Genomic DNA, 25,952 nt, shown 5'->3' with positions numbered 1-25,952 from the left:
CAAACTTGTAACAGTAAGGGATTGTTTAAACTGTAAGACTCTGCATTTGCAGAGGCTATTTCAGTCCAGGAAACTCCTGTGCTGGGAAACGAGAATGGCTGGTTCTGGCCCTTGACCCTTGCATCCGCTTGTTAGCAAAGGAGAAACATATAGGACCCCCATGTCCATTTTTAAACCGCAACATAGAAATTCCACGAGAGATAGTAAGGGTGTAACTTTTTTTTCCCATTATGCAAATCAGTCATCTTTATTGCTTCCTTTAAATGGGAAAGTTCAGCACATGTAACTTTTAATGTAATAGGCACCTTTAACTTGAATAACAGGATACACAGTTTTCTTCTTTTTCAAAAGAACGCAACACATTACACATTGATAGATCAGTTTACTATAATAAAGGTTATGTTATGACTTCTAAACTGATTAAATAGCCAAAGATCAGAATTCATTATTATGAATCTGGTTGGTTGCTTTCATGATAATTTTTCCCGAGGCCCAAGTAACATCTTGATTACAAGAACTTAACATGGCAAAACATTCACCTGTAAAATCGCCCTACCCCACAGGGGAGGACATAGCCAACTGGGATAGAGCCCGTTGGTTCGAAACGTGACTGAATTAGTGATAATCACGTATGTATATACAGCTCATGACATTGCAGTTGCAGGAGTACCTGCCACTTCCCATATGAGACTTGAGAGTAATGCTAGTAATTACCATGTGTCCTTACAAGGTAAGGCAACGTGAAACCTGTGATTATGCAATTGGCAGTGAGATCATGGGTCATGACTCAATGACAATGCTCAGAGGAAAATATCAACTAGAAATAAGAGTTGCTAGCTAAGAAATGGTAGCAGACAGAAAAACACACTGAAAGTGTCATTTGAAGTTTGAAATTCTGGTCTGTGAAGTTAAGAATATTCTAAAGTTCACCTGGGTAAATTAAATGTTCACCCTCTGTGAAATTACTAAAAGCCTTCCTGGAAGGAATTTGAAGAATGAAGAGCGAGTGACTGGAGAGCATGTGAAGCGCATTCCTTGGAACTGAGTCTGTCTTGGGTATGGTACAGCGCAAACCTGTTGCCAAACGTTTTCCATTTTCTTACATATATTGTTTGAATTCTTTGTCCATACTTGCTTGCCTTTGGAATCTAGGAATTCATTGATAAAGAGGAGACAGACATTTGATCAGTGGCTGCCATATCCTATTCTTTTTGTGCCATAAGGGTTATAAATCAACGGCTTGGGATGCTTGAAAACTTTTCAGAATGGGGGTAACTTGTCTTGAAAGTGGTCATTGTTTTAATTACTTTCAAGTATTAACTTCATCAGCAATTTCATTTTGTCAGCCTAAACCTCTTTACGTAACCATATAGACTTCTTAATTACCTAGCTACAGGGACGTTCAACTGGGTTTTCAATTGTTTTAATTTTTACCTGCGCAGTTCACTATGCATTACTTTGAATGATATGGCAGATACAATACAATTGATATGAACCAGCAACAGGAAGAATCTGCCAGAGTCATTTGTGAAACAGGAATTTTGCTAAGTACCAAAATATTCTAAAGCAGCTGAGACCCCATTGGTGGTTGAAGCATAGTAACTCAATCATTCTTGTCGACAGATGGATACAAAATCTCTTTTAGTTTCATACTCAGATATAGTTTGATTAATTAAGTATTAATTTCTCTCTTTCCTGTCCTTCAAATTTGATCACTAGCTTCTAAACATTAACATCGCTAGACTATAAATTCGAGGTGCAAAGTCTACCATGAAGTGTGTAAAAGAAAAACTCGAAAGCAAGTGAAGAGATAAAGAAAGCTAAAAGAGAGAGAGTGTGTGGGGTTTGGTGCATGAGCAGAGGTGGATGTTTGGGTTGTTTATGTATTTCTGAGTTTGGGAATCGTTGAAAGACAGTGAAGAAAGCCTGCAAGAGAATCCAACATCCAAACATGGTAAAGCTTAGGAAGCGACGATCCGCATAGATTCACAATCTTTTTCTCCTTTTTCTCTCTCACTCTGATCTCTGGCTGCTAAGACTTTCCCTGCAGCATCCATGTAATAAATCCGTACTACATGCCTACTTTTTTCCAACTCCACCACAACCACCTCCACTTAAACCCCAGAAGAGATAGAAGGAGAGTTGAAAAGAAAGATGTTGCCTTCTCCAATATGAGAATTGAGGTATTAAGTACTGGTTTGGCATGACAGTTGCATGGAATGTGGGGAATTTAAGCCAAAGATTTTCTGTCTGCATAGCTTGAGAATCCACTTCCAATCTTTTAAGTGTCAAGAAAAGGGGAAGTCAGGCAGGCAGACCATATCACAATCTGCTCTTGTTCCTTGCTTTTCATGGAGTGGAAGAGATACAAAAAACTAAACCTCAGCCTCAGCCACAAATCTCACTTCCTTTACTGTTTCTCCCTCTTCTTTTTTTCAGTTTGCGCACTGTTTAGCATCACCAGCACTGCAACCACTTGTCAACAAGGTATGATCTTTAATTCCCTTCCTCGTTTACAAAGAAAAAAAAAAGAACCTTTTATACATCGGGAGATCTTAACCTCTTAATTTCCCCTGGGTCATAGTCATGGACTCAAGGAGATTTCTGTTATTTTTACTCTTTTAGTGAACAAAACTCTTTCTACCTCTACTCTGCTAGAATTCCTGTGATTATGGTAAACTGAATTTGGCTCACCAGCTATAACCCTACATAAGCACCCTGTTTTCCGAATGCAGATATCAGGTGTTCATTGACAGGTCAAGCTGATAGCATCTGTTTCCAGGTGAGTTACTTCACTTGACCCTATATATCTGTCAGGTCAAGCTACTTAACACCAATACATGTTTCTCAAATTCTTGCTCAAAAAAAAAAAAAGGAAAATGCAACCTTTCTGTGATCTTATACAATCATTCAAGGACAATGCAGACACCATTGTTTGTGGGTTAAAATTCTGTAAAAGAATTGGGGTGTTTTACAGAACGACAGTGCCATTAATCAGTCACGACTCATGACCATTCAAACAAAAAAAATGAACACGGCTGACAAGCGCCAAATAGGTGCAGGCCTTGGCCAGAGACCGCTGCCTTGTGAGCCTTCTGATGCATCGAATCATCTTCCATGATTAGGGCATCACGCCAGGACAGTGGTCCATCTCCACGGCCCATCCTCGTGAACGCCGAACACCGAAGTGCACGGCAGCATTCGCCGCAGTAGAATTTAGAATTCTTCTTTCGTCTTTTCATGGGTCTCATCATCTCGGTAACTTGCGCCACTGCTCAGCACTTCAACGGGAAACACGTAGTCTCTAGGTTATGTGTTCCCGTGAACATTGCGGTTTTCAGGGCGCATGGTAGTTGTACGGATTGGTGAGGTGGCAGTTGGTGGAACAGAACCATAGATTTTTCTTTTGGTGGCTTCTTGTGCTAAATTATCAAGTTATAACTGGTATGACGTGATGATTAACATTCCACTGTCACAGGAAATCGCTGAGAAGAGAAAACATGAAGATAAGATGGGGTCTCTTGACATCCAAGGACTCCCTCTAACCCTGGCCAGGAGATTTTTGAGCGGCCCCGGATCATCACCGCCACGGTGCACTTCAAAGTGCGGCAATTGCACGCCGTGCAAGCCAGTTCACGTGCCAGTGCCGCCCGGAACACCGGTGACTGCGGAGTATTACCCAGAAGCATGGAGGTGCAAATGTGGCAACAAGTTGTACATGCCATGATGCTTTTAATTTTGTTTGGTCACAAAAACATGTCTACTGCATGTGACCAGGACACTGAAGAGACAATTCCTGGTTTTCACTGTGATGAAAATTTGACCTTGAACAAGAATATAGTGTTTTTTACTTTATGTAAACAACTGTAGCATACACTTATATAGTATGGGTTAATCAACAGATTCAGATGAGCACTTATGTGAAAAATGGTTAGTGTCAATTTATTATATCTTGAAATGCTTTAGAGCCATTGGTTTTTGAGTCTTGAGTTTTGTTCTGATTACTCAAGAGCCGAGTCTGGCTTATTGGCATAAATGCTGCAGATTCTTTGACAGCAACCCGCTCCCTGATCATGCTGCTCCGATAGAATTTTGTATCCGTTGCTTGATTGTCAACTTCAAAACAACATACTCCAGCAATACTACCTGTCTTAACTGCATGCGCACTTAACCAAAAGTTTTTCCAAGCTTGATGGTAAAACGTACGTACAGATGCAAGATTAGCGTTATAGCGTATGAGATATTTTGTTCTTTTTGAACTTTTTGAGAGAGAGAGAGAGAGAGTTTTGTAAACTTAATCGCAAGGAATTCCCAAATTGGGGGACTCTGAATCCCTGATAGATCTGCGACTGTGTGGGGAAGCACCGCAGCAGGAAGAACGCTATGGTCCATTACATCAGAATGGAGTAGTCTTGCTACTCTGACCAAAACTTTGCTAGTCCAAAAGAAGAACAAAAGTCTTGGTATTGGTTAAAGCCGTAGAGGACCTGTCTCTTGATCAGGACTAGACCAATATGCAATCAAAGGAGATGAGCAGTACAAAAGCGATATCTTATTCTATGCATATGAAATAAAATTACATGATAACACATGATTCCATGGAAAACTTGCATTTTTCTTTTTCAACTCACTTCACAGCTTGTGTCAAGATGCATGACTCTGGCCCAAAACTCCCAGCGCATGGCATAGCCCGATTCGGTTAATATTGGGCACCAGTGCCGGAGAAAACATCAGAAGTTTTTATCCTCTAATATGTCATGGGTTAAAACCCAAAGGACTCTTTATGCCATGGACCCAGAGAACTTCAACAGCAAACAATTTCCATTTTTTTTTTATAAAAGAAAGTGTGGAGGCTTAAATAAGAAAGGTCAATTTAATTTAATGCGTCCACATAAGTATTTCTAACTTCTGCCTTCGGCTTTACTTTTGGAAACTTTCAATTCCAGGCCTTTGATATCACTTCTAGACCTTATTTTTTCAGCTTTACTTTTGGTGGCTTGCAGTTAAAGATTGGCCCACGCGTCGGCAGGAGATTTAGAGAGATGGAACATTAGTTTTGCTTGATTTCAAAGGAAGGAAAAACAAGACAAACATCGATTGGCTTGGCATCGCAGTTTACTTGGAAGAGGAGTTTCCTAATTGTTGGGGCCTTGAAACTGTTCATGTGTTGGCTCAGCCATGGTAACGATGGCAGTAGAAACCATTTCTTGGCAAAATATTTCAGGTTTTTTTTTTCATAATTGAAAAAGAGTGATTCGAATCTTATTCTTAAGATAGGAAGATTATACATCAATTGCTGAACTAAATGCTCGAATGTAAAATATTTCAGATTAAGTACTTTTTTCTTACCCATACTTAGTTTAATATTGGAGACAGTAAATATCTCTAAGCCATTAACTCGTAAGAAACCAGCACTAATAAGTTAGAAACAGAGTCTGGGTGTTTAACATATATGGGTCCAGCACTTGGGAAATCAACATCAAAAGTAGAAGTAGGCCACCTACTTGACCCAAATGGCAAGTGCTCCTCACTCCATCAGTTTCCCAGCAATAACTGTGAGACGGACTCCTAGCTTAAAGAAACTAGGGATGGAATCCCCATGACGCATGGCGATTTGGACTGTTTCTCGGCTTTCAAAAGCTAATAAGATTTTTGTCTTCGCAGGGTGTGGGGGGCAAGCGAGTCTAATGTCCACCCAGATTCTCAAGCATGAAACATGCGATGTTCGTTTGCCTTTGTAGAAAGCTTCAAAATCAAAGTGCAACAGAGGAGAAGTTTCTTTCCTGCAGTCCCATTATTCACGTGAAATTTTCTACAAATAGGCTCGACAGGCCAAGCAGTTTTGGACAAATCATCGAAGAAGGAAACGACAAGTCGTACTGGGAGGACTTTGAAGTTGAAGTGACTGTAACAAGTGGAGAGGTTTGCTGATGATATGGATCAAAGATAGTCAAGGGGGAGCTAAGAGCTAAGGGCTAAGCTAGCTTGCAGCAGCTTCCGCGAAATATCAAAGCAAACCTGTCATTTGTCACCCACAAAATGAAACCTCTGCATGGAGCTAACAATTTTAATCCTGTGTTGCTCATGATTCTAATTATTCTACAACTTGCAAAGATTTCTTGCCCTGGAATGCTTAAAAAATGTAGGTTTCGTCTGTTTGATTAGTTTCGTATAAATGCCAGTAGGCAGAATGTCGATTAAGGACTACCTACCCCTTGCATTTTGAGCTTGTAATATACTAGTAGTAGTGTATAAAAGCAAAGTACACCATTCGTGTTTTCTTTAAAAAATTGATGTTGTTGGTAAATCAATTTAGTTTTCCTGACAATGACAGGATGAATCTACTACATATAACACCAATGGTGGAGTCCGAATTTCATATTCAAAGATATCAAAATAATGTTATTGGAGCAAAATTATAATTTTTTTTTTAAAAGATAAAGACAAAATGATAAACTTAAAAAAAAATAAAAAGAAATTATAAAATCTTAAACGTCCTCTGTCGGTCTAGGTCTAACATGATAAATTATCTTTTATATTAAGCTAACATTCAATCGATTTCAATTATTTTTTTAAAAGAATTGATTAACTCAAATTCTAAACTTTTAAAATGGTATTAATTAAACCGACGAGCGAATGTTGGTCTAAATGTTCAACACAATAAACTATTTGATTAGCATAAAATAGCACCAAGTTAAGCTCATGTGTGGCTGAGTCAGCTCTGTCCCATATAGATAGAGATGCTAATCTATTAAGCAGCTGGTGAATTATTTGTATACGAGGCAATGGATATATGTATTAAACGATGCTACACCAAAGTACGATCCATTGAATTTGAAGAATTATACATAAAGTAGTGCAAAGAGTAATGATGCTCAGCGTTGCCACATAGATCACGATGGATGATGTACAGCTAAACCCAGGAACACAATGGTCCAATTCTTCACAGCTTCAAACCTAACAGTCCAAGTCGTGGATGCTTGCTAGAGTGATATTCGACACTTCTGAGCCAGGGCCTAAGCGTATGACCCAATCACCTTCGCTGCTGCCATATATACTCTCAATGTCCCTACCAATACATTTTTTGCCGCTTAGCTTGTTTCAAACATTTCGCTGTTCATATTGGGGCTAGGCTACCCCTTTTGTCTTGCATTTCACATTTGGTGTCCAAAAGAATGGCAAACTAATCAAAATTTGACAAACGATTTGAATTTTCACAGGCAAAGGCTCAATATTTTTGGCATCAGATCCATTACCTTTTTAAAATCTTCTACTTAGCTGGTAGGAGATTGAAATACTTCACTTATTTTAAGTTTTCAATTTTTTTTTTTATTTAGTTCTTATATGAGGTGGAAACCGTCGTGGCAAACCTCAACGGGTTGCTTGTCTGTTGTCAACTCCCTCTCCCAATAATCACACGCCACGTCCGAGACAAGGACCGCCCTTTTTGTCTAAAAAAGAATTAAAAGGGAAAAAGAAAAATGAAAATATGGGAAACGGGGGTGAACACAGTCCGGAAGAGTCCCGCGTAATGGAAAGAGAAAGTTGCCACCCGTAAGGCAATAAATAGTCAAGGCTACCCACCCTCCCCGAAACTTCCACCGTCAAACACGCATTCCCTCTAGAATCCTTCAACTTTTGAAGGAAAACTTGTCCATTCAAAACACAATTATTACACAACTCTGCAACGTTCATCTCTCTAAAGCAAATACTCCGATTTTCGTTTGTTTTGAAAGAAATCAGGGGCAGGGAAATCAATCTTTGATTCCCACTCGCCGAGTTTACACTAATCCTTTTTTCCTCCTGAAGGAACCTGCTCGTCCGGTTCGATCTCTGGCTGCACCACCCATGCCAGAGATCGAACATTTCCCAGAAAACGCCCTGTTCGGAAAATACGAGCTCGGCAGACTCCTGGGGTGCGGCGCCTTCGCCAAGGTTTATCATGCCAGAAATGTCCGCAGCGGGCAGAGCGTGGCCATTAAGGTCATCAATAAAAAGAAGCTGTCCAGCACCAACTTGATGTCCAACATCAAGCGGGAGATCTCCATCATGAGTCGCTTGAACCACCCTTACATCGTCAAACTGTACGAGGTTTTGGCCACCAAGACTAAGATCTATTTCGTGATGGAATTCATCAAAGGTGGAGAATTGTTTGCTAAGGTTGCTAAAGGAAGGTTCAGCGAAGATCTCAGCCGTAAGTATTTCCAGCAGCTCATCTCGGCCGTCGGGTACTGCCACTCCCGCGGGGTTTTCCACCGTGATTTGAAACCTGAAAACCTTCTCGTTGACGAGAACGGGAATTTGAAGGTTTCCGATTTCGGTCTCAGCGCCGTTACCGATCAGATCCGACCCGACGGGCTGTTGCACACCTTGTGTGGCACCCCAGCTTACGTTGCACCGGAGATCTTGACCAAAAAAGGGTATGATGGAGCTAAGGTGGACGTGTGGTCATGCGGAGTCATCCTCTTCGTGCTGAACGCGGGTTACTTGCCTTTCAATGATCCGAATCTCATGGTTATGTACAAGAAAATCTACAAAGGTGAGTTTCGGTGTCCCAAATGGATGTCGAGCGATCTCAGGCGGTTCCTGTCTCGGCTTCTGGACACGAATCCGGAGACACGGATCACGATTCATGAGATCCTGAAAGACCCATGGTTCAGGAAGGGTTACAAGGAACCCAAGTTCCATGAAGAGTATGACAAGGTTGACAAGGATGAACCTCAGGTTACCAGCCTGAACGCATTCGATTTGATATCATTCTCATCCGGTTTGGACCTGTCCGGTTTGTTCGACAACTCCCATGGTTCAGTCAGTGACGGCGAACGCTTCATATCAAGGGAGTCGCCTGAGAAATTGGTGGAAAAAGTGGAGGAGGTCGCCAAGGCCGAGAAGTTCAGGGTGAGGAGGAAGAAAGAAATGGGCGTTGAATTGGAGGGGCAAAATGGAAGTTTCGCAATAGCGGTTGTGGTTTACAGGTTAACCGATGAACTCGTTGTCGTAGAAGCCAAGAGAACAGGCGGCGATGCCCAATTCTACAATGATACTTGGAACAACAAGATTAGACCTGCGCTGACGGAAAACCAGGTGACCGGCAACTGAAAATCCCACCCTTTTCACGCGTGAGGAGCGCGTGGTTAATTCCATTATAGGTGTATTTCAATCCAAAAAAAAAAGGGAAAAATGGTGTCTGAAGGAATACACTAACAAAAGACAGAACTGACTTTTGTCGAGAGCATGAATCTCCCAAGTTCGAAGAGAGGTAAAGATTACTACAAGCAGTTACAATTATGCGGTCGTATGTATGTTAGCAGCAATTTGGAATAAAGATGAGTGAGGTTGGTGTAATGGGGTGTTTTTGTTTCTTCTTTTCATGGATTAACAAAATTCCCCAACATATGTTTTGTTACAATTATATTTCTCTTGTATATACTTCTTTTTTGTGTATATAAGGGCAGCAAAAAAGAGAATAAATAATGGAAGGATGGCAATCTCCATCATTTCATCTGTGTGTCTGTTGTTTTATTTTCTCTTCTTCTGAGTCATGAGTGTTTGCCCATGTCTTTGTGTTCCTTACTTAATGTTATGTGTATCTTCTATAACAATTTTTCTTTTCTTTTGCTTTACTTATTCTTTCTATGTAAACACTATTTGGTTGTTATAGATCCCACATTCAGTACTCTTTTTCGCTTTTTATTCGGATTTAGATCCTTCAAATTTTGAGTGCTGCGAAGTTCTTGTCGAAAAAGGACAGTATTAAATTAGAAACATTGGATTTTGGTTAGTACCAAATAGTAAAGGTAAAATGTTCACATATAAAGTAATAATATTTGAAGGCAGATCAGCAATGATTGTTTACTAAGCTGTAATGGGCATAATGTTAGCATAGATTATTATAGATAAAACGACACCTTGTTTGGAGGCTTGTTTTGTTGGTGAAGGAGTACATAATTCTTTGAGCACAGCTCAATTCATGGCGGCCCAGGTTCTGTATATTTTCCTTTATAAATGGCTTCAATTATTGGTTTCTGGTGAAATTTCAGGAGTTGCACTACTTACCATGCCTGCTGCCTGCTGCCTGCTGTCCTGCCATCCTTCGATAAAACAAAGATGTAACAAAGTAACAACTTGAGGTGAAAACAGAATCCGATGAGACCCGAAATGTACTGAAAGAGTATTAAAGCAATTTCAAGCAAAGGGTACCCAAAATGCTCTTTGGTTTCATGATTAACCCAACCTTTTCTATGATTTTCTGACAAAGCAAGTAATGATGCAGCAAATCAAAATGTTGGTCGTGGACCCTTTTGCCACAATCAAATGATTGGCTGAAATGGAGGAAAATTGTCCTCTTGGCCACTTGCAATGATCCTACAATTTTTAAATTTCCTACATTGTAGTCAAAGCTGTATTCCAATATAGTTTGTAAAATTCAAAGCACATGCTTCCATGTTATTGTCTTATTGATCAATCTCTTTGCTAATGTTGGGAAAGTTTTAACCTGAGTTGGGTCTTAGGAATGCTCGTCAAAACAGTTGGAAGCGTTCTAGCCACTGCTCACGTCGTAAGTTGGATTTGGAATATTGGTTTGGTTGGTGGCCTCTCCTCTCCTCTCCTCTCCTCTTCTTTCTATTCACACATTGCTAAATTGTTAATACTAGCTTTTCACATAGGAATGTCCACGGTAATTTTTATCCAGATATTTACAGTGCCCCGCTCAATTATATAGAGTTTATATCTTTTATTTGGATTTGAGATCAATTTGAGTATAAATTTTAGTACGTGTTTCAAATTTGAGTAGAGTACAAGTATTACCCATCAAACATCTTATACCTAAATTTAATTATCTAAATATCTGAATTATATTGGGTATTCGTACCTTAAATTCGATTATATATATTACAAATATAATTTGTTTGTTACTTTTACTAGCAAATTGAATAAAATTAATATTTGATATACTGACAATAGATAAAAGAAAAAAAATCTACCTTTTATTTCCTTCAAAATGCTAAGGTCCCAAAATGGTATTAAGTTTTAATATCAACTTTTTATTTTTTTCCAAAATAATAAAACATTGCGGTGGCAAGAGCATCAAATATTAATCCAATTGAATATTGTAGATTTGCAATCTAATTTCTTTGGGTTTGGGTTACTTAATCGAGAATCCACGGTCAGATTGAAAAATTTGACTTGGTAAATCAGATAATTAATGTGTTTGAATAGTATTTAGGATATTAAGATACGAGTATAGATAATATTTTCAAAATTTATTCAAATAATTATAAGATTAATTAATAAAATTTAAAATAAAATACTTCTGGGAACCACCAACAAGTGGGCCAAATTCAGAAAGAAAGCCCAGTGGCTAAAATGCATGGGCTAGGACTATCGGCAAAGGAAAGCATTTAGTCCAAAGTTGTGTTTGGTCCGAGTAATTGTTCAGCTGCAAAGTCTGGCCCCATTCCACTCTACTCTTCCAACTTCCAAGTAGGGCAGAATCACCATGGACAGTGAACGCAAACAAAACAGAGAGCGGCATAGGTAGCCTAGCCGTTCATGGAGACAAATGAACTGAAGAAAGTCTGTTGCAAAGGTACGATATCATCTTCCGGGTTTTAAAAGTTTTCCAACTTTGTTCCTAGGAACCAATTGGTTTTTGGTTTTGGTGAAGTGGTAAGTTGAGAATGTCTGGAGAGGCAGGCTTAAGGCGTAAGTTGAATAAGCAACTAAAGACTGTCATAGGGAAACCTAAGAATTACATTTACAGAGAAGGAACTAAAAGCAGTGTTGGAAAGGGTGGTGTTATTGGTGGGAAGCGCAGCTCCAGTACGGGCTCTAAGAGTAGAAAACGTAGTACTAATAATAGATATGGAGTTGTAGAAGGAAGTGATGACGGGGAGGTTGATTTTGAGGAAAAGCAGACTAAAGCTGTAAATTTTGATAGGAGAAGGAAGCGAGTTGATGCTGAGCAGTTAATGTCGTATGAGAATGTAGAGGCAACCGGTAGGAAGGCTTCATCTAAGAAGCAGCAGAAGATGGTCAATGGCGACTTGAGCAGAGGGAGAAAAGGCAATGACAAAGCAATTCGCTCAATCTGGGTTTCTCGCACACTAGAGGATGCTACTTCTACTAGAAAAGCTACTTCTCGTAATGCTAAGAAGGTAGGCAGAAGTGCAAAAGAGGTAGATGAAATGGATAGTGCTTCAAATGATTCATCGAAGAAACATGCCAAACCCAAAGCCAAAGCCAACTCAAGAAGGCGTTTGGATCACAGCTCCAATGCTTCTGCTTTAACTTCTGCTAAGAAAACAGTTCGGGATAAGAAAAGCTTAAATAATGATTCAGAAGTTCTTGATGATCAGCCAAGGAAAAAAAAGCGGGTAATTCGGTTAGATCCTTATGATATCTCAAACAAGCGGCTAGATGATGGCATTGCTATTGATGGTTGGTATTTCCTTACACTTTCTCCAACATGTATGGATTTTTTATATTTGCAATGCCCTTCCTTCTGCTAATTATACTTGTTTGAGTTTAAGTAGATTTCTTTTGACCTTCTCGTTGCTGTTTCTTAATTCCTGTCCAGAAAGTACAAAAGAGAAGAAAAAAGATTTGGAGGAAAATGCTGCCTTGTCAAGAAATGCACAATTCCGTGCAATACAGCCCAGTCCCTCCATCCTTTCCTTTGTTGAAGATAATGTAATTTGAATGCGCAAAGCCTTGAGATGTTTAAATTCACATCTTTTCATGCCATCATTATCTTGCATTCTGATTCTTGATACTCTTATTTACAGTTGTTAGGCCGTAGACGTCCAATTGAGATCCAGAGAGCAGGCTACAACACTGAGCTTTCAGCCCCATTAGACAATATCCCTTTTTCTACCAATCCTGAAAGGGAACGCATCGAGGAAAATGTATGTTTGTGATTAAAGTGATGAGTAGCTAAAAGATGCTGCTGTTTTCATCTATGATCCATTTCTTTGCAGATATTTAGGAATAAGTTGCAGTTTTTTGCTGCTGCAAAGGTTTCATCATCATTTCCAGCTCCTGATGCTTCAGAGATTGCATTTGCAGGTAGACAGCTGAAATTTTCTTTCTTTCCTTCATGATTTTCTGGTTTGCAGTTTTCTACTGGACACTCTTTTTGTTGAATTTGTTTGGTTAGATTTATGGCTTCAGAGGAGTTTACTTGCCCATTATTACTTGTTAATTTCTCATATCTCACCACCAATTGAAAAAGTCTTTAGTTCTCAGTCTATAGCTATTTTAAGTCTCACGTGGGAAAGGTGTACTCCAAAAACTATAGCATACTGTGTTCTCAGACTCTGTGGTGGATTACAATGAAATTGCTGGAAGGGTTTTGTTTATCCGCAGTCTGTACTTTCTTACATGTTAAATAAATTTTTTGGAGAGATGGGATTGTCTTGTTAGTCTCTGTTAAGCTGGTTTGCGACTTTGTAGACTATCTGGTCAATATTTGTTTTGAGGTCCCATATGACAGCTTTTTATAGTCTTAGAAAGTTTATATATGTATATTTATCTCAAGAAATGACACATCTTTACTGCCCTTGTTAGGGAGGTCAAATGTTGGGAAATCATCACTACTTAATGCACTCACCAGACAATGGGGTGTTGTACGGACATCCGACAAACCAGGCCATACTCAGGTGCTGTCAATTTTCATAAAAACTATTTTTACAATTTCCTGGGAATATCTCCATTTGCAATGGTTACAAAAGCTGTTTTGTTGCAGACCATTAATTTCTTCAAGCTGGGATCAAAGCTCTGCCTGGTTGATTTGCCTGGCTATGGCTTTGCCTATGCAAAGGAAGAAGTTAAGGAGGCATGGGAGGAGCTAGTGAGTACATGATATCTGAATCCATTCTTTTCCTGCAACCACCTTGTTTTTTAATTCAACTATCTAGGATATTTTAACACCTCGGTGGTGGTGAATACCAGAATTACTATGTGACTGTCACCAGTTATCAGATTGCTAGATAGGTTTGACTTGTTTGGTCGGTAGTCGGACATTGTAGACGTCTGTTGTTGCTGAACTGTTCAAGTGTTAGGCAAGTTCTGTGTGTATGATTGGTAAGTATCTCTAAATGGTGGAAGGTTGAAATTATTGGTTTGGAGTGTTTTCTGAGTTGAACATTGAGAAGTGACTTAGTTAAAGAATCTGAGTGTAGGCTTAAAGGTTTTCCTTGTTAATTTCTTTATTGTCAAAAATAATTAAGTATGACCCAACCTCTTGTCATTAAAATTTTGCAGGTGAAGGAGTATGTTTCGACAAGAGTTGGTCTAAAACGAGTATGCCTTCTCATTGACACAAAGTGGGGCATGAAGCCTAGAGATAATGAACTCATTGATTTAATGGAAAGGTAAACATTCTCTCAATTTTAATTTGGTGATTTTTGAGCTGGTGGCTATAAGTTTAAATTGATGATCCATGCAATCACCACCTCACATTTTTGACCTGGTGAAGTATTTGGTATTCTGGCCACCATGTGGAAAGGTGAGTAATTCTATTTCATTCGCATAAAAATGCACAAGGCATGAAGTAAGAAGAAACTTGATATCTGCCCCCATTTTCTCAATGTATCAATCTGGTATTATAGTTGTAACTAGGAGAACATAAACCTCATTAGTAGCGTGGCATGTATTTTATTTTTGTTGATTTTTCATTTATTAATGTACAGATCTCAAACAAAATACCAGATTGTCTTAACCAAGACAGATACAGTGTTCCCAATTGATGTGGCACGTCGTGCAATGCAAATTGAAGAGGTGAACTTTATGCATTTATGTGTGCATTTTCATTAAAATTTGCATCCTCTCCTTTGAGACTAACCAGTTTCTAAAAACCATTTGGTTTTGCAGAGCCTCAAGGCACATAGATCTGTAGTTCAACCTGTGGTATGAAGAAACACATTTGTTTCCCTCTATGCTGTTCTGTGAGTTATTGTCAGTCAGAAGGGGCCTAAATAATTGGATTTTGGATTTATTTCAGATGATGGTGAGCTCAAAATCTGGAGCTGGTATCCGAAGTTTAAGAACAGTCCTATCTAAGATTGCACGGTTTGCCAAGCTCTAATTCTAGCCAGGTGGTTTTTTTGCTTCTTTTTCATTTGCTTGTCTTCTGTATTTCTAACTAGCAACTTTATTAAGTTAAAAATTTTGGGCTTCTTTAGATCAGAACTTTATTTGTCTCCTGTAATTGCCTGGTATCTACTAACCAATGCATCTGAATCACTTCCAATTAGACAGAGTTACCTTCTAACTAGCTTTATGCACGTCTTATATATTAACCTCAACTCATTCTCTTGCCTCTTCTGCTTATTGAATTGTACTCTTATTCCCTTGCAGGACGTGTCCTACTGCATATTTAACTGTTTGACTTGGAACTGGCAAGATGAAAAACTAAAAGGCAGAGGGTACGACTGGATTTGATATCACATGACCTGTCGACCTGCCTTTGTCATTGTCAGCTCGAAGTATATTCAATCAGCAAAAGAAGCTAAACAGGAGTTGATGTTATTATAGAAAGAGGTATTGGTGGCTCGTCGGTCCTTCTATAGCATCAGAAGAAATTATTTAGTTCTTCTCTTTGAGGGATGAGATCTATTCTAGCTATGATAAAGTTACAGATTAGAAGCTACCAGATGTTGGAATGAACTTGTACTTCCAAAAGAAACCAAAATGAAACTGTGGATTCAATTAATTTTATTGCCTTAAAAGGTGAAAACTTATTGAATTATGTAGGGTAAAATTGCTATGGACTGAGAGTGCTTAACTAAAAATGCTATTGAATTATACTAGTCAAAAGATTGCCAAAAGCCCGATGGGTGCCAATGTGGGGAGGTGAATGGAAGTCTTTGTCAATACCCCATAAATTGAATGCTTGTGGGACGTGATGACACCAATTTGTCAATGGAAAGAAGCAACATAACATGGCTGCCTAAGCTGTTAACCATGCTTCATTTGGTGGCATACCCGCAAGTACTTTTTTAATTCAATAAACAAATGCCTGCCGTTTATCTTCTTCTCATTAATTTAACTCATTAGGTAGGTCGAACGCAAATATATGTACTGCATCCTAGTTGGAGTACGTAAAAAAGTTCAACTTGTTGGCTCTTTCCACAATCGTTTTCCCGTCAAAAGAAATGTGTCATGGATTGCCAATACGGCAGCAAAGTTTGACAAAAACTTCAACCACACCCTAAAATCCGCCCAATAATCGACAATCAACCCACCCCATTACTTCTTTGAAATTTCTTCTTTTTTCACAGGAGCCACAAAAAATCGAGGGACTCTGACAGAGAAGGTTTGGGAATTGGAAAGATGTGTCCGCTGAGGCTGATCCTGATTTTCTTGTCCGCAACTCTCGCCGGTTTTTTCGTCATTAGAAACCTCAAATCTCAGCCCCAAGCTAACGATGAAGATGAACCCCAAACCAACACCAACATCAACGACGACGACAACTCCCTCTCTGCCTTCTCCAAGGTTGCTACTTTTTCTTCCCTGCATTTCATCTCTGTTTTGTTCTTCCTCCTGTAATAATATTAATAAAAATAAAAAATCCCTTTTGATTAGGTTCGGACAGCTATAGAATCAGGATTCTGGACATGTGTTGACATGGCAAGTGGTCGTTACTTGTGGAGGCATTTGGTTTCCTCAAACTCAAAGCGTTCCACTTGATCTCCTTCCTCAAATTTTTCTTCTTTGGTTACATTTGAACAGGTTTGATTGGGTGATTCAACAAATCTTATGCAAAAACCAACATTGATTTTGCTGTTGTTGACCCTTTGGTGCGGTTATTATTGTTGTCGCTGGTGATTGCAAATTGTTACCAGGATGTAGCATTTACCTGTATTCCAACAACTGCTGTTGTATATAAATCCTAGATCTTACTCTACTTGTAACTTGACTCTGAGATTGACAGTAAATAAATGGACTTTCTTCTCAATTTATGGGGAGTTATATTAGTCGCAGAATATGGTCGTTTTTGCTTTTGTTTTTAATGCTACTTTATCGATTCAAATAGGTTTCTGATTATATCCTAGTCTTCCTGTCACTGTCAATTGTCGAACTTTTTTCATTTCCTTGCCTATCTGCTCCGGCTACAAAGATTTTGGTGTCAAGCTGATGAATTGAGAGGATTCTGATGTCTAGATAAGCTACCGACTAACCATTTTTGTGAAAAAATGTGAAAGCTTATGACTGTGTTCTTGGATCCAGCTTCCTAGGACACCATTCAATGGGATCATAATTGTGTAATTATCTTAATGTGTTATAGGAGGGGTCAGAACTTTGCAGGTTGATTTACTGGTCTCTTCAAGCTTGAAAGCTTTTATTGAAGCAGTAGGATTGGCAAGTTATTTAAATGAAGCAATTCATGCTACCTGTATGCAACTGTTGTTCGTGGAAATGTAGCCAAATCCATCACTTGCTGCTTCATGGAAACTTGAAATGTTTACTGTGATTAAGGATCTTCTTGTTGTTGTTTCTGGATTGTCTGTTCATATATCGGGTTTAGGAGGTTGCAGATTTGCAATTTGTCATTTAGACCATGTTTTTAGCTATGCATTGGTTTCTTCTATCTTCCTGTTTATGGTTAACAAGTGTACAATGCAAACATCCTAGATAGTTGGTGTGTATGTTACGAACTAGTTTTCCTCTTGATGAAGGATCTTACTCAGGATATTGCATTACTGTACTTGTTTCTTCGAATGGTTTTCATATGCTCTTTCATAATCTCCCCCAGCAGTCTCTATACATTCCGTAAACTGTCCCCCTCCTTTCTTTTCTTTCTCCCCCCTTTTGTTCTAACAAAACTTAACATTTTCAATTGTTTCGGTAAGATGCTAATAAGAGAAGCTTTCTATGAATTGTGTGCTCCATACAGAGTAAATGGATGCTATTGAATCATCTATGATGTTTCAGCTACTTCAACAATGGAACTGGATTCTCTGAGTTAAATGAAGTTGGTACGAATCATGAATATTCAGGCAGTCGATACATTGATACTGTCTTTAATACCTCGTCTTTATGGGCTTATCAGCTTACTTGAGAGTATATGAAAGTAATGGCAGTTGATGCAATGAAATGAAACATGATAGAAACTACAAAGTATGAAATATCTTTCTGTAATGCTTATGAACATAGCCTCGTCTCTCATATCAAATGTTACCTTTGCAAAACAAGAATGTTGCATTCATAAAGTAGATGATTATAGCTAAGAAGAATCTACTCTGCTCCTGTGGATTCATGCTGATATATGTTCAACTCGTTTGGCTGCTGTGACAATGAGGATCGAAGACAAGATACAGGTTTCGAGGATGATAAACTCAGTCATCCGCCATGTTATTTGTGATGGACTGGGATAACCAGAGTCATGAAGCTGCAGCTTTTCACAGATTTCTACTCACTCTTGCCCTTCTTTGCTTAAAAAATCTCCTTTCCTATTCCTTGGCTAAGCCCGGGAATTGAAACCATTTGCTTATAATTATACTAAATTCCATGATGCGGTGTATTAAGGGGACCAATTTGTCCAGAATTGTTTATGTTTTAACTAAGAGAAACTGAACCTTGGAATTAAATAATTAAATTATTAGTATCTTATACAATAATAAAAATTTTAAACTTTTACTGTCGAGGTATAAAATAATAAATTATTTGAAGAGATATATTTTTAAATTTTAAATCAAACTTTCTTTAATGGAAAATTTATGATTCAAATGAAAGATCTTGTATATACTAGCAATATATTTCCTAGAACTATAAAAGAGTGCATTTTTTCATTCTGAGAGAGAAAAGAAAAAGAAATAAAGTACTACTCTTAGTTTTAAAGGGCCAAACTTCAACGGTCGAGTCTAATCCATTGTCCGTGGGACTGTGAGACTGCCAGTCCGGGAGAGATGAGGAAAGGGAAAACCGCCCCAAATGGTGAGGAAGCGAGAGAGAGAAAGCGGAAAGCAGCAGGCTCGGAAACCCTCATCAACTATTACAGGCAGCGGCGGAAGTCAAGAGATCTTCAAGGAGGAAAAGCAGAGGAAATTAGAGAGTCTGGAGATGATGATAAGGGCAAACAAGGAAAAGGGTTCTTCGCTTGCTATCTTTTAACCTCTCTCTCCCCTCGCCATAAAGGCCACACCTATATCGGGTCAGTTTCTACTCTTCTTTTCCTATTTTTAATCTTCTGGCTGATTGCCTCCCTTCATTGTTTGTTTCTTTCTTGTCTCAACGTTAATGGGTAATTTTGCTTCTTGTCTTTCAGTATGAAAGATTTGATCTTTTCTAGTTTTTTGTTGCTCTAAGGTTCAGCTTTTATGATTTTGTACTTGTCCAGTGTATTGAATTATACATAGCATGTAAAAGGCTTTGATTTGATTCATTTTCACATCAGTTGGTGCTTTCCAGAGTTTATTCAGTTTTAACTCGATTCTTCCTTGGCCCTGATCTGTAAATTCAAATTTGGGATAAAATTTTACCCTTATTTTCCCTCAATTTGTTTGTGTTCAGCTTTTCCTTTTGTTTGTAGTTCATATTTCGTTCATTAATACTTAGAATACATATATAAATGCTATTTCTATCTGGTTTAATGAATCGTTGAAATAATACTGGCATGCAAGTTGCTCTTCTTTTGAATTGAGGTCCTCTAGTTAAAAATTCAAGATAGCAAAAGTTTCAACAATTTATCTAATGGCAGTGTTGAACACTTGCAGATTTACTGTGAACCCAAGGCGTCGAATAAGGCAGCACAATGGTGAAATAGGAAGTGGTGCTTGGAGGACCAAGAGCAAACGCCCCTGGGAGATGGTTATATGCATTTATGGCTTTCCAACTAATGTCTCTGCTCTTCAGGTAATATATGTTTTTTAATTGTTTATATTGTCTTGACCATGGTTGTACGTTGATTTGTTGAAGTTATTTTTTGACCTTATTCAAAAACTGCCAGGGTATGATTGAAATACCATATGAATGGTCTATCTCACAAGTTGTATCATTTAACCCTTGTTGATTTTCTTCGGGTAAATGGATTCAAAATTCCACCTTGCTTGTTGTAGCAAGGAATTTTGTTTGGGGTTAACAGCTACAGTCTGCCTTGCTGTTTCATGCTTTGGGATCATCTTTGATTTTTATGGTATTTGAAAATCATATTCCAGTGTCTGCTTCAGAATATCTTCTCACTCTCAATGAACTCTGGCCATGGCAGGAAACTTTTAGGCTTTTTTTCCTTTTGGGTTTTTGTCTAGTTCATTATGAAATTTGGTTTCCTTTTTTCCCTTTTGGGTTTTTCAGTGGTGAGCCATAAGGCAATGAGAGAGAAAGTTCTGGTATTTTCTTTTTAATTCAGAAAAGGCAGCTTTTTGACACTTTTTAAGAAGTTCATCTTACCTCAGACACATTGTTGAGTGGTGAACAATGCTCCCAAATTTTGAAATTTTCAGATCTTCCAGATTTTATTATAGATATACTGTCCAGTAACCTCTCTGCTCCATGGTTTGATTCTAACATATAAAATTTTTGTAATGGGTTGATGCCTACAGTTTGAGTGGGCCTGGCAGCACCCTCAAGAATCGGTGGCTGTGAGGGAAGCAGCTGCAACTTTTAAATCCTTATCTGGAGTAGCCAATAAGATCAAACTTGCATATACGATGCTCACCCTCCCTGCCTGGCAGAGGTATATGTTTGCTTTATATCCAAGTAATAGTGTTTTGCTTAATTTCATGATCAGTTGACCAACGTGTGATGCTGCTCTTTGATCAGCTTGAACATCACAGTAAACTATTTCTCAACCAAATACAGAAAGGATTCTGCCTGTTGCCCTAGCTTGCCAGAGCAGATGAAAGTTCAAGTTTGCTCAATGAATGAGCTTCCCTGTTATACTGAACAAGATGAGTTTGAATACAAAGATGATTGTGATAACTTAGATGAATATGATGAAGTCAATGATACTTGTGAAACTGTTTGGGAAACATATCCAGATGAAGTGGTTAATGCTTCAGCAGATAATTTTCTTAGCAGCATTCATGAGGCTTCTCATGAAGAATTTGAAGACATTGAAGAATATAAAACAAGAAAACCAGTGGACTCATCCACTCTTGGAGTACATAATATACAGCCACAAGTTTTCATTGATTCTCCTACAAGTAAAACTTCCTCAATAGCTACTGGCCTCCCCATGGTAGGTCCACAACCATGGGTAAGAGAGAAACTGTTGACTACTACTTATGAAGGATATGAAAAACCAGGGGACTCATCCACTTTTGGAATATATCACACACAGCCATTTGATTGCGATTATTCACCAGTACGAACATCTCCCTCATTTGTTACTAGCCTTTCCGATGGTGAGACAGCTGAAGGTGCCAATACAAGCATTATTGAGAAGGAATGTCCAAGTCGGAAGCAATTTACAGCTGTAGTGGCAGCCAATGAAGATCGACAGCCAGGGGAGAAACCATTGACAACTGACGTTGCTGTTTTGGAAGATCAACTCCCTAGCTCTACTGTTGCTCATGAAGTCGAGGTTATAGATTTATTAACCCCGTCTCCTGCCTGTAGACTCATATCAGACAGCAAAAAGAGAAGAATTTCTATGTTTTCTCCTGAGATCATAGATCTCACTTAAGCTTTGCTGAGTGTAGAATGTTGAGCATGCTAATGATGAATAAGAGATGGGTTAAGGAAGGACACAATAGCAATTCTTTTAATCCATAATAATATGGAAGGGCTGAACAGGGAATTTATTTTAATTCCACTATAAATCCCTGCTTGAATGTTAAGTAGTTGCTGTTTTCAACAAATATTACAATCCTCGGTATCTGATGATGAGGGAATCACATCATTGTATATTAGTAGTGAACTTACCTCTGAAATAAAAGGTTCATTTGATTTTTCATTTTGAATTTTCTAGCTTGACAATGTTGGCTGTAAGGTACTTACAGTTGATTTTGTTTATTGCATATGTTGCTTTGGGTCATCTCTAATTGATAGCTACTCATTATTTTTAAAGTACTTTACCTTGACCTTACCTTGTTAATTAATGGGATATCTGAATCCTATAAATAGCTAATTAAAAATTTGGAAATGCCACCTAAACCCTTTTCTTAATATCTTAGATACTGCACGTTTGTCGATGCTTCAACAGTGAATCTGAGTGCTCCACAAGCAAGGCAAGTAATCAAGGGAAGACATCTGGTGACACAATTAGCCTCATTACATGGTTTGCGGCTATCAATCACATGATTACCATCTGACTTTGTTGCCTTTGTGGACCTGACAACGTCAATCAAAACACACCCTAATAATCAGATTTCATCAAGCCCCAAGGATCTTTTAAAAGGCAGGTAGGTTTGCGCTCCGCTTGGCCCTTGGATCATCCACTAATATCACTATCACTGGAACCAGACACCATAAATAATCTCAATTCCAGTTTCCCATCATCAATCAAGAATGAAGCAGAATTATAGCATTTCATAACAGCAGCTATGCCACCAAAATAACAGAGCTATTCCAGATAAAACAGCGTGACCATGACGCTTGAGTTGGATGTTACTTGGAACACAGTAATATAATTTACTTTTCAAAACATAAGTTATGGACATTCAGCCTTCTGTTTCTCTGCATGCTTTCTTTGCAGTAAATGGAGACGAAACAGGTGCCAGATGTGAATTACTGTCAGTTAGACTGACGGTGAGAACTTCGTTTCATGTAAGTTCTGTTCGTAATTCTAAAGCCGCTGCAGAAGATTATGATTCTGATTTTGGAACAACATGATGAGTTCCCTTTGCCATTCTTCCTTGGTGGCTTGACTCTGCAATTCTTAATCCAAGTTCTAGAAACCAACTGATTGAAAACTCAGGTGAATTAGTATTTCGCTTGGGTATTTATTCAAGAATATGAACACGGATTGCATCGCACTCAAGATCATCAAGTGCTGACAGCAGTACTCCCAATTCATTGATCTAATAACGCAGGTTTTAGAAATGCTAGAGAGAGATTGAAGCAGAGAGATGTTGTACAAATAGTGCGATGTAAAATGGTAGTCAGCCATCAGTTGCGTTTGCTAAAAAAACACTAATTTTACTGAAACCGGTGTAATACACTCACAGGAAGAACAAAACTGGAGCTAAAAACAAGTGTACTATGGCAATGTACAAACATACGAAATCATGATAAATTGGCAATTTAAGAACGGTTGTCCAAGCTGCTGCCCGAGGTAGTGCTAGAATCATTCTGTTGTTGAAGCTGCTGCTGTTCCTCTTGTTGTAGCTCCTGCTGCTGCAACGGCTGTTGTTGATCACCCTGCCAAACCCAAACAATATCTTGGAGAGCAGGCCTCATTTCTTCTTTCAATATCTTCTGATATTCCAATGTATCTCCATTAGATTTCTTAATTTCCACCAAATGAAAAGTTGGAGTCACTTGAAAGATCTCCGCATCAACGGACAAGATCCCCTTTCTACCCTCCTTTAGCCCTTCCATTTTCAGCAGACCTGCATCCTTCTTTTTCACCTTTAATCTCAAACGTCTAGCAGCTTCTTCCAGCTTAGAGATGATGACTGAGGCAGGTTGTCTAGATGTAAATCTTGTTTCTCTCTTTTGAGACATTCCCTCAAACAATCCTGACAGATCAAACCCAGCGGAGAGGGAGATGATATCAAAAGCATTTATGTTTGGAGGTTGAACTGATTCTTGTTTAGTCTCAGCATCAACATTGCTAGTCCCACAAGGACCAGAGGCACCCATATCCACAGAAACTTGCCCGTTTTCAGTTTCAGGTTTTTTTTGTTCGGCATTCAGTCCTTTCTTAAACCAAGAACTTCCCCTAATCTTAGACATTGAAATCCTAGTACTGGGGTTTGGATCCAACATCTTAGACACCAGCCTGCGTGCTTCTGGAGGGAACCAGCTAGGATATCTAAACTCTGCTCTGCCAATTTTTCTGTACATCTCCATCAAATTTGAATCATGAAATGGGAGATAACCTGTCAATAAGACATATAAAACCACACCACAAGACCAAATATCAGCTGCTGCTCCATCATAACCTTTTCTGTTGATCACTTCAGGAGCAACATACGCAGGGGTACCACAAGTAGTGTGAAGCAGGCCATCTTGGTGCTTGCATTCTGCTAGGGCACTTAACCCAAAGTCAGAGACCTTTAGATTCTCATTGTCATCCAATAATAGGTTCTCTGGCTTTATATCCCGGTGATAAACACCCCTACTGTGGCAAAAATCAACCGCATTGATCAGCTGTATAAAATACTTTCTTGCAACATTCTCTTTTAGTCTTCCCTTGGAAACCTTGTTAAAGAGCTCTCCACCTTTGCAATATTCCAGAACAAAGTAAATCTTAGTTTTGGTGGCCATTACCTCATAAAGCTGCACAATATTAGGGTGCCTAGCAATTCTCATCACAGAAATCTCTCGCTTGATCTGATTAATCAACCCACCCCTCAGGATCTTTTCTTTGTCTATCACTTTGATGGCCACACTCTGGTTGGTTCTGATGCTCCTTGCATAGTAAACCTTTGCAAAGGTACCTTGGCCTAGTAACCTCCCAATTTCATATCTTTGTGTCAACACACTCGGTTTATTTTCCATTCCAAGCTAAACCTAATATAAAGAGCTATCAACTAACCCCCGCAAGCACAAGTTACGTAATTTACAGAGCAGGAGATATTGGTAATAGAATGAGCTCAACCGTCTCCACAAAGATCATGCATTACCAGATAAGGCACTCTAGAAAAACTTACAGGCCTGTCCTGCTTCTGTGCTTGGAGGGTTAGTGAACCATGATCAATAGCTCCAATCTCATCAAAGACGAGAAAGGTCAGGCCTCGAAAAGCTGTAAGCTCATGAACTTCAAAGATAGAGTTTGGAACGATGAGGTACATCTTTCAGCATTCCCAGGCCTTTTTATCTTTTTGGAAACTAACTTCAGAATGCTAAAAGTATGTATTAAAGGACAATTGAAGGACCCTCAATCAAATTTTAGCAAACAGTTGTCACAAATCGAAACTGAAGCCTGCAAAGAAAAAACATTCTCAATAGCTTATCTTCAAATACAGAAGAAGTAAACAATGGCAGAAAAAAAAAACTCATCCTTTCCAGCAATTGCCCACAAATGAAATTCAGTTCAATTCAAATACAAGCATAGACAGATATCCTACACTCACTGTGCAAAATAAAGAAAAGGGAAAAATTTTAACCAAAAAAGAAAGATCTTTCGTTGTAGATTGAATGAAATAAGCAGTCAAACCATTATCCCACCATCAAAGCATAATATGGAACAGTAATAAGGAGAATCAAATAAGAGAAAATTCCGCAGTGAATCACTCATCAATCCAAACAATATATCAAAGAAAGCAATACCTTTTCTTTTCTGTGTGTAGGCATACGAACACTGATCTCAAACTTTGATATTCTTATCTGGAAGCTCTTTCGACGAAAGATCGAAAATAAAGATTAGAGGTTTGGCTAACAAGTTAAGTGATCAATTTTTTCTCTTGAGAAAAACATAATCAAGAGAAGGTGTTAAGCTCTCGTGCGAGCAGGATCAAACTAAGAATCATCGGATCCCCTCTGTTACAACCAATCAGACCCAATCTTCTGATCACACGAAACGATAATCGAGAGACGTAGACCGCCTCAAACATGTGGGCGCCAACTGATACTTTTGTTGATTTGTCTTGTTGCTCAAGTTCAAGTCTTTGGGTTTAAGCCGTTTGGCATTGCCATTTGTCAATGTGGGATTGGATGCGTTACTCGTTCTTTTCCTTTTCATGTTTGAAGTCCACAAAATAGATATCCATGAACATGATAACCAAATTCAGCCCGACTACCTTTCTTTTTCTGTCTTAATTAATTTTTGGGTGTGTAACAGACAGATACCAAGTACTACATGAGACTCAAATTTAGACAAATTCTACTTGCATTAAGAAATT

At 38.7% G+C, this 25,952-nt stretch overlaps 6 protein-coding genes across 6 annotated transcripts; 5 read left to right on the top strand and 1 right to left on the bottom strand.

Moving 5' to 3' along the window:
* On the top strand, positions 1,665 to 3,971 carry LOC18591076 (EPIDERMAL PATTERNING FACTOR-like protein 6). The gene is made up of 3 exons (XM_018127131.1): positions 1,665 to 2,487; positions 2,736 to 2,782; positions 3,479 to 3,971. The coding sequence occupies exons 1-3, from the start codon at positions 2,352 to 2,354 to the stop codon at positions 3,725 to 3,727; spliced, it is 432 nt and encodes a 143-aa protein (XP_017982620.1). The 5' UTR covers positions 1,665 to 2,351; the 3' UTR covers positions 3,728 to 3,971.
* LOC18591074 (CBL-interacting serine/threonine-protein kinase 11) lies at positions 7,497 to 9,656 on the top strand. Its single transcript, XM_007016997.2, has one exon. The coding sequence runs from the start codon at positions 7,849 to 7,851 to the stop codon at positions 9,097 to 9,099; it is 1,251 nt and encodes a 416-aa protein (XP_007017059.2). The 5' UTR covers positions 7,497 to 7,848; the 3' UTR covers positions 9,100 to 9,656.
* Positions 11,436 to 15,812, top strand: LOC18591073. The gene is made up of 11 exons (XM_007016988.2): positions 11,436 to 12,441; positions 12,581 to 12,693; positions 12,789 to 12,908; positions 12,981 to 13,068; positions 13,570 to 13,661; positions 13,748 to 13,852; positions 14,266 to 14,375; positions 14,694 to 14,781; positions 14,875 to 14,910; positions 15,005 to 15,098; positions 15,361 to 15,812. Exons 1-10 carry the CDS (start codon positions 11,682 to 11,684, stop codon positions 15,086 to 15,088), a joined length of 1,596 nt encoding a protein of 531 aa, XP_007017050.2. The 5' UTR covers positions 11,436 to 11,681; the 3' UTR covers positions 15,089 to 15,098; positions 15,361 to 15,812.
* On the top strand, positions 16,085 to 16,979 carry LOC18591072. Its single transcript, XM_007016987.2, has 2 exons — positions 16,085 to 16,497; positions 16,588 to 16,979. The coding sequence occupies exons 1-2, from the start codon at positions 16,336 to 16,338 to the stop codon at positions 16,690 to 16,692; spliced, it is 267 nt and encodes an 88-aa protein (XP_007017049.2). The 5' UTR covers positions 16,085 to 16,335; the 3' UTR covers positions 16,693 to 16,979.
* Positions 18,799 to 21,901, top strand: LOC18591071. Its single transcript, XM_007016986.2, has 4 exons — positions 18,799 to 19,156; positions 19,719 to 19,857; positions 20,544 to 20,677; positions 20,764 to 21,901. The coding sequence occupies exons 1-4, from the start codon at positions 18,912 to 18,914 to the stop codon at positions 21,626 to 21,628; spliced, it is 1,383 nt and encodes a 460-aa protein (XP_007017048.2). The 5' UTR covers positions 18,799 to 18,911; the 3' UTR covers positions 21,629 to 21,901.
* LOC18591070 (CBL-interacting serine/threonine-protein kinase 10) lies at positions 23,014 to 25,640 on the bottom strand. Its single transcript, XM_007016985.2, has 2 exons — positions 25,381 to 25,640; positions 23,014 to 25,033 (listed from the first exon to the last, which is right to left on the bottom strand). Exon 2 carries the CDS (start codon positions 24,607 to 24,609, stop codon positions 23,188 to 23,190), a length of 1,422 nt encoding a protein of 473 aa, XP_007017047.2. The 5' UTR covers positions 24,610 to 25,033; positions 25,381 to 25,640; the 3' UTR covers positions 23,014 to 23,187.

Source organism: Theobroma cacao, chromosome 9, assembly GCF_000208745.1.
Source record: "Theobroma cacao cultivar B97-61/B2 chromosome 9, Criollo_cocoa_genome_V2, whole genome shotgun sequence".
NCBI classification, from domain to species: Eukaryota; Viridiplantae; Streptophyta; class Magnoliopsida; order Malvales; family Malvaceae; genus Theobroma; species Theobroma cacao.
This window is presented reverse-complemented; position numbering and strand designations above follow the sequence as displayed.

Coding starts and splice junctions, on each gene's coding strand:
- LOC18591076 (XM_018127131.1), top strand. CDS start 2,352: ATGGAGTGGAAGAGATACAAAAAACTAAACCTCAGCCTCAGCCACAAA. Junction 2,488..2,735: donor TGCAACCACTTGTCAACAAG/GTATGATCTTTA, acceptor TTCCGAATGCAG/ATATCAGGTGTTCATTGACA. Junction 2,783..3,478: donor CTGATAGCATCTGTTTCCAG/GTGAGTTACTTC, acceptor CCACTGTCACAG/GAAATCGCTGAGAAGAGAAA.
- LOC18591074 (XM_007016997.2), top strand. CDS start 7,849: ATGCCAGAGATCGAACATTTCCCAGAAAACGCCCTGTTCGGAAAATAC.
- LOC18591073 (XM_007016988.2), top strand. CDS start 11,682: ATGTCTGGAGAGGCAGGCTTAAGGCGTAAGTTGAATAAGCAACTAAAG. Junction 12,909..12,980: donor GGGAACGCATCGAGGAAAAT/GTATGTTTGTGA, acceptor ATTTCTTTGCAG/ATATTTAGGAATAAGTTGCA. Junction 14,376..14,693: donor CTCATTGATTTAATGGAAAG/GTAAACATTCTC, acceptor ATTAATGTACAG/ATCTCAAACAAAATACCAGA.
- LOC18591072 (XM_007016987.2), top strand. CDS start 16,336: ATGTGTCCGCTGAGGCTGATCCTGATTTTCTTGTCCGCAACTCTCGCC. Junction 16,498..16,587: donor CCCTCTCTGCCTTCTCCAAG/GTTGCTACTTTT, acceptor CCTTTTGATTAG/GTTCGGACAGCTATAGAATC.
- LOC18591071 (XM_007016986.2), top strand. CDS start 18,912: ATGAGGAAAGGGAAAACCGCCCCAAATGGTGAGGAAGCGAGAGAGAGA. Junction 19,157..19,718: donor AAAGGCCACACCTATATCGG/GTCAGTTTCTAC, acceptor GAACACTTGCAG/ATTTACTGTGAACCCAAGGC. Junction 19,858..20,543: donor CTAATGTCTCTGCTCTTCAG/GTAATATATGTT, acceptor TGATGCCTACAG/TTTGAGTGGGCCTGGCAGCA.
- LOC18591070 (XM_007016985.2), bottom strand. CDS start 24,609: ATGGAAAATAAACCGAGTGTGTTGACACAAAGATATGAAATTGGGAGG.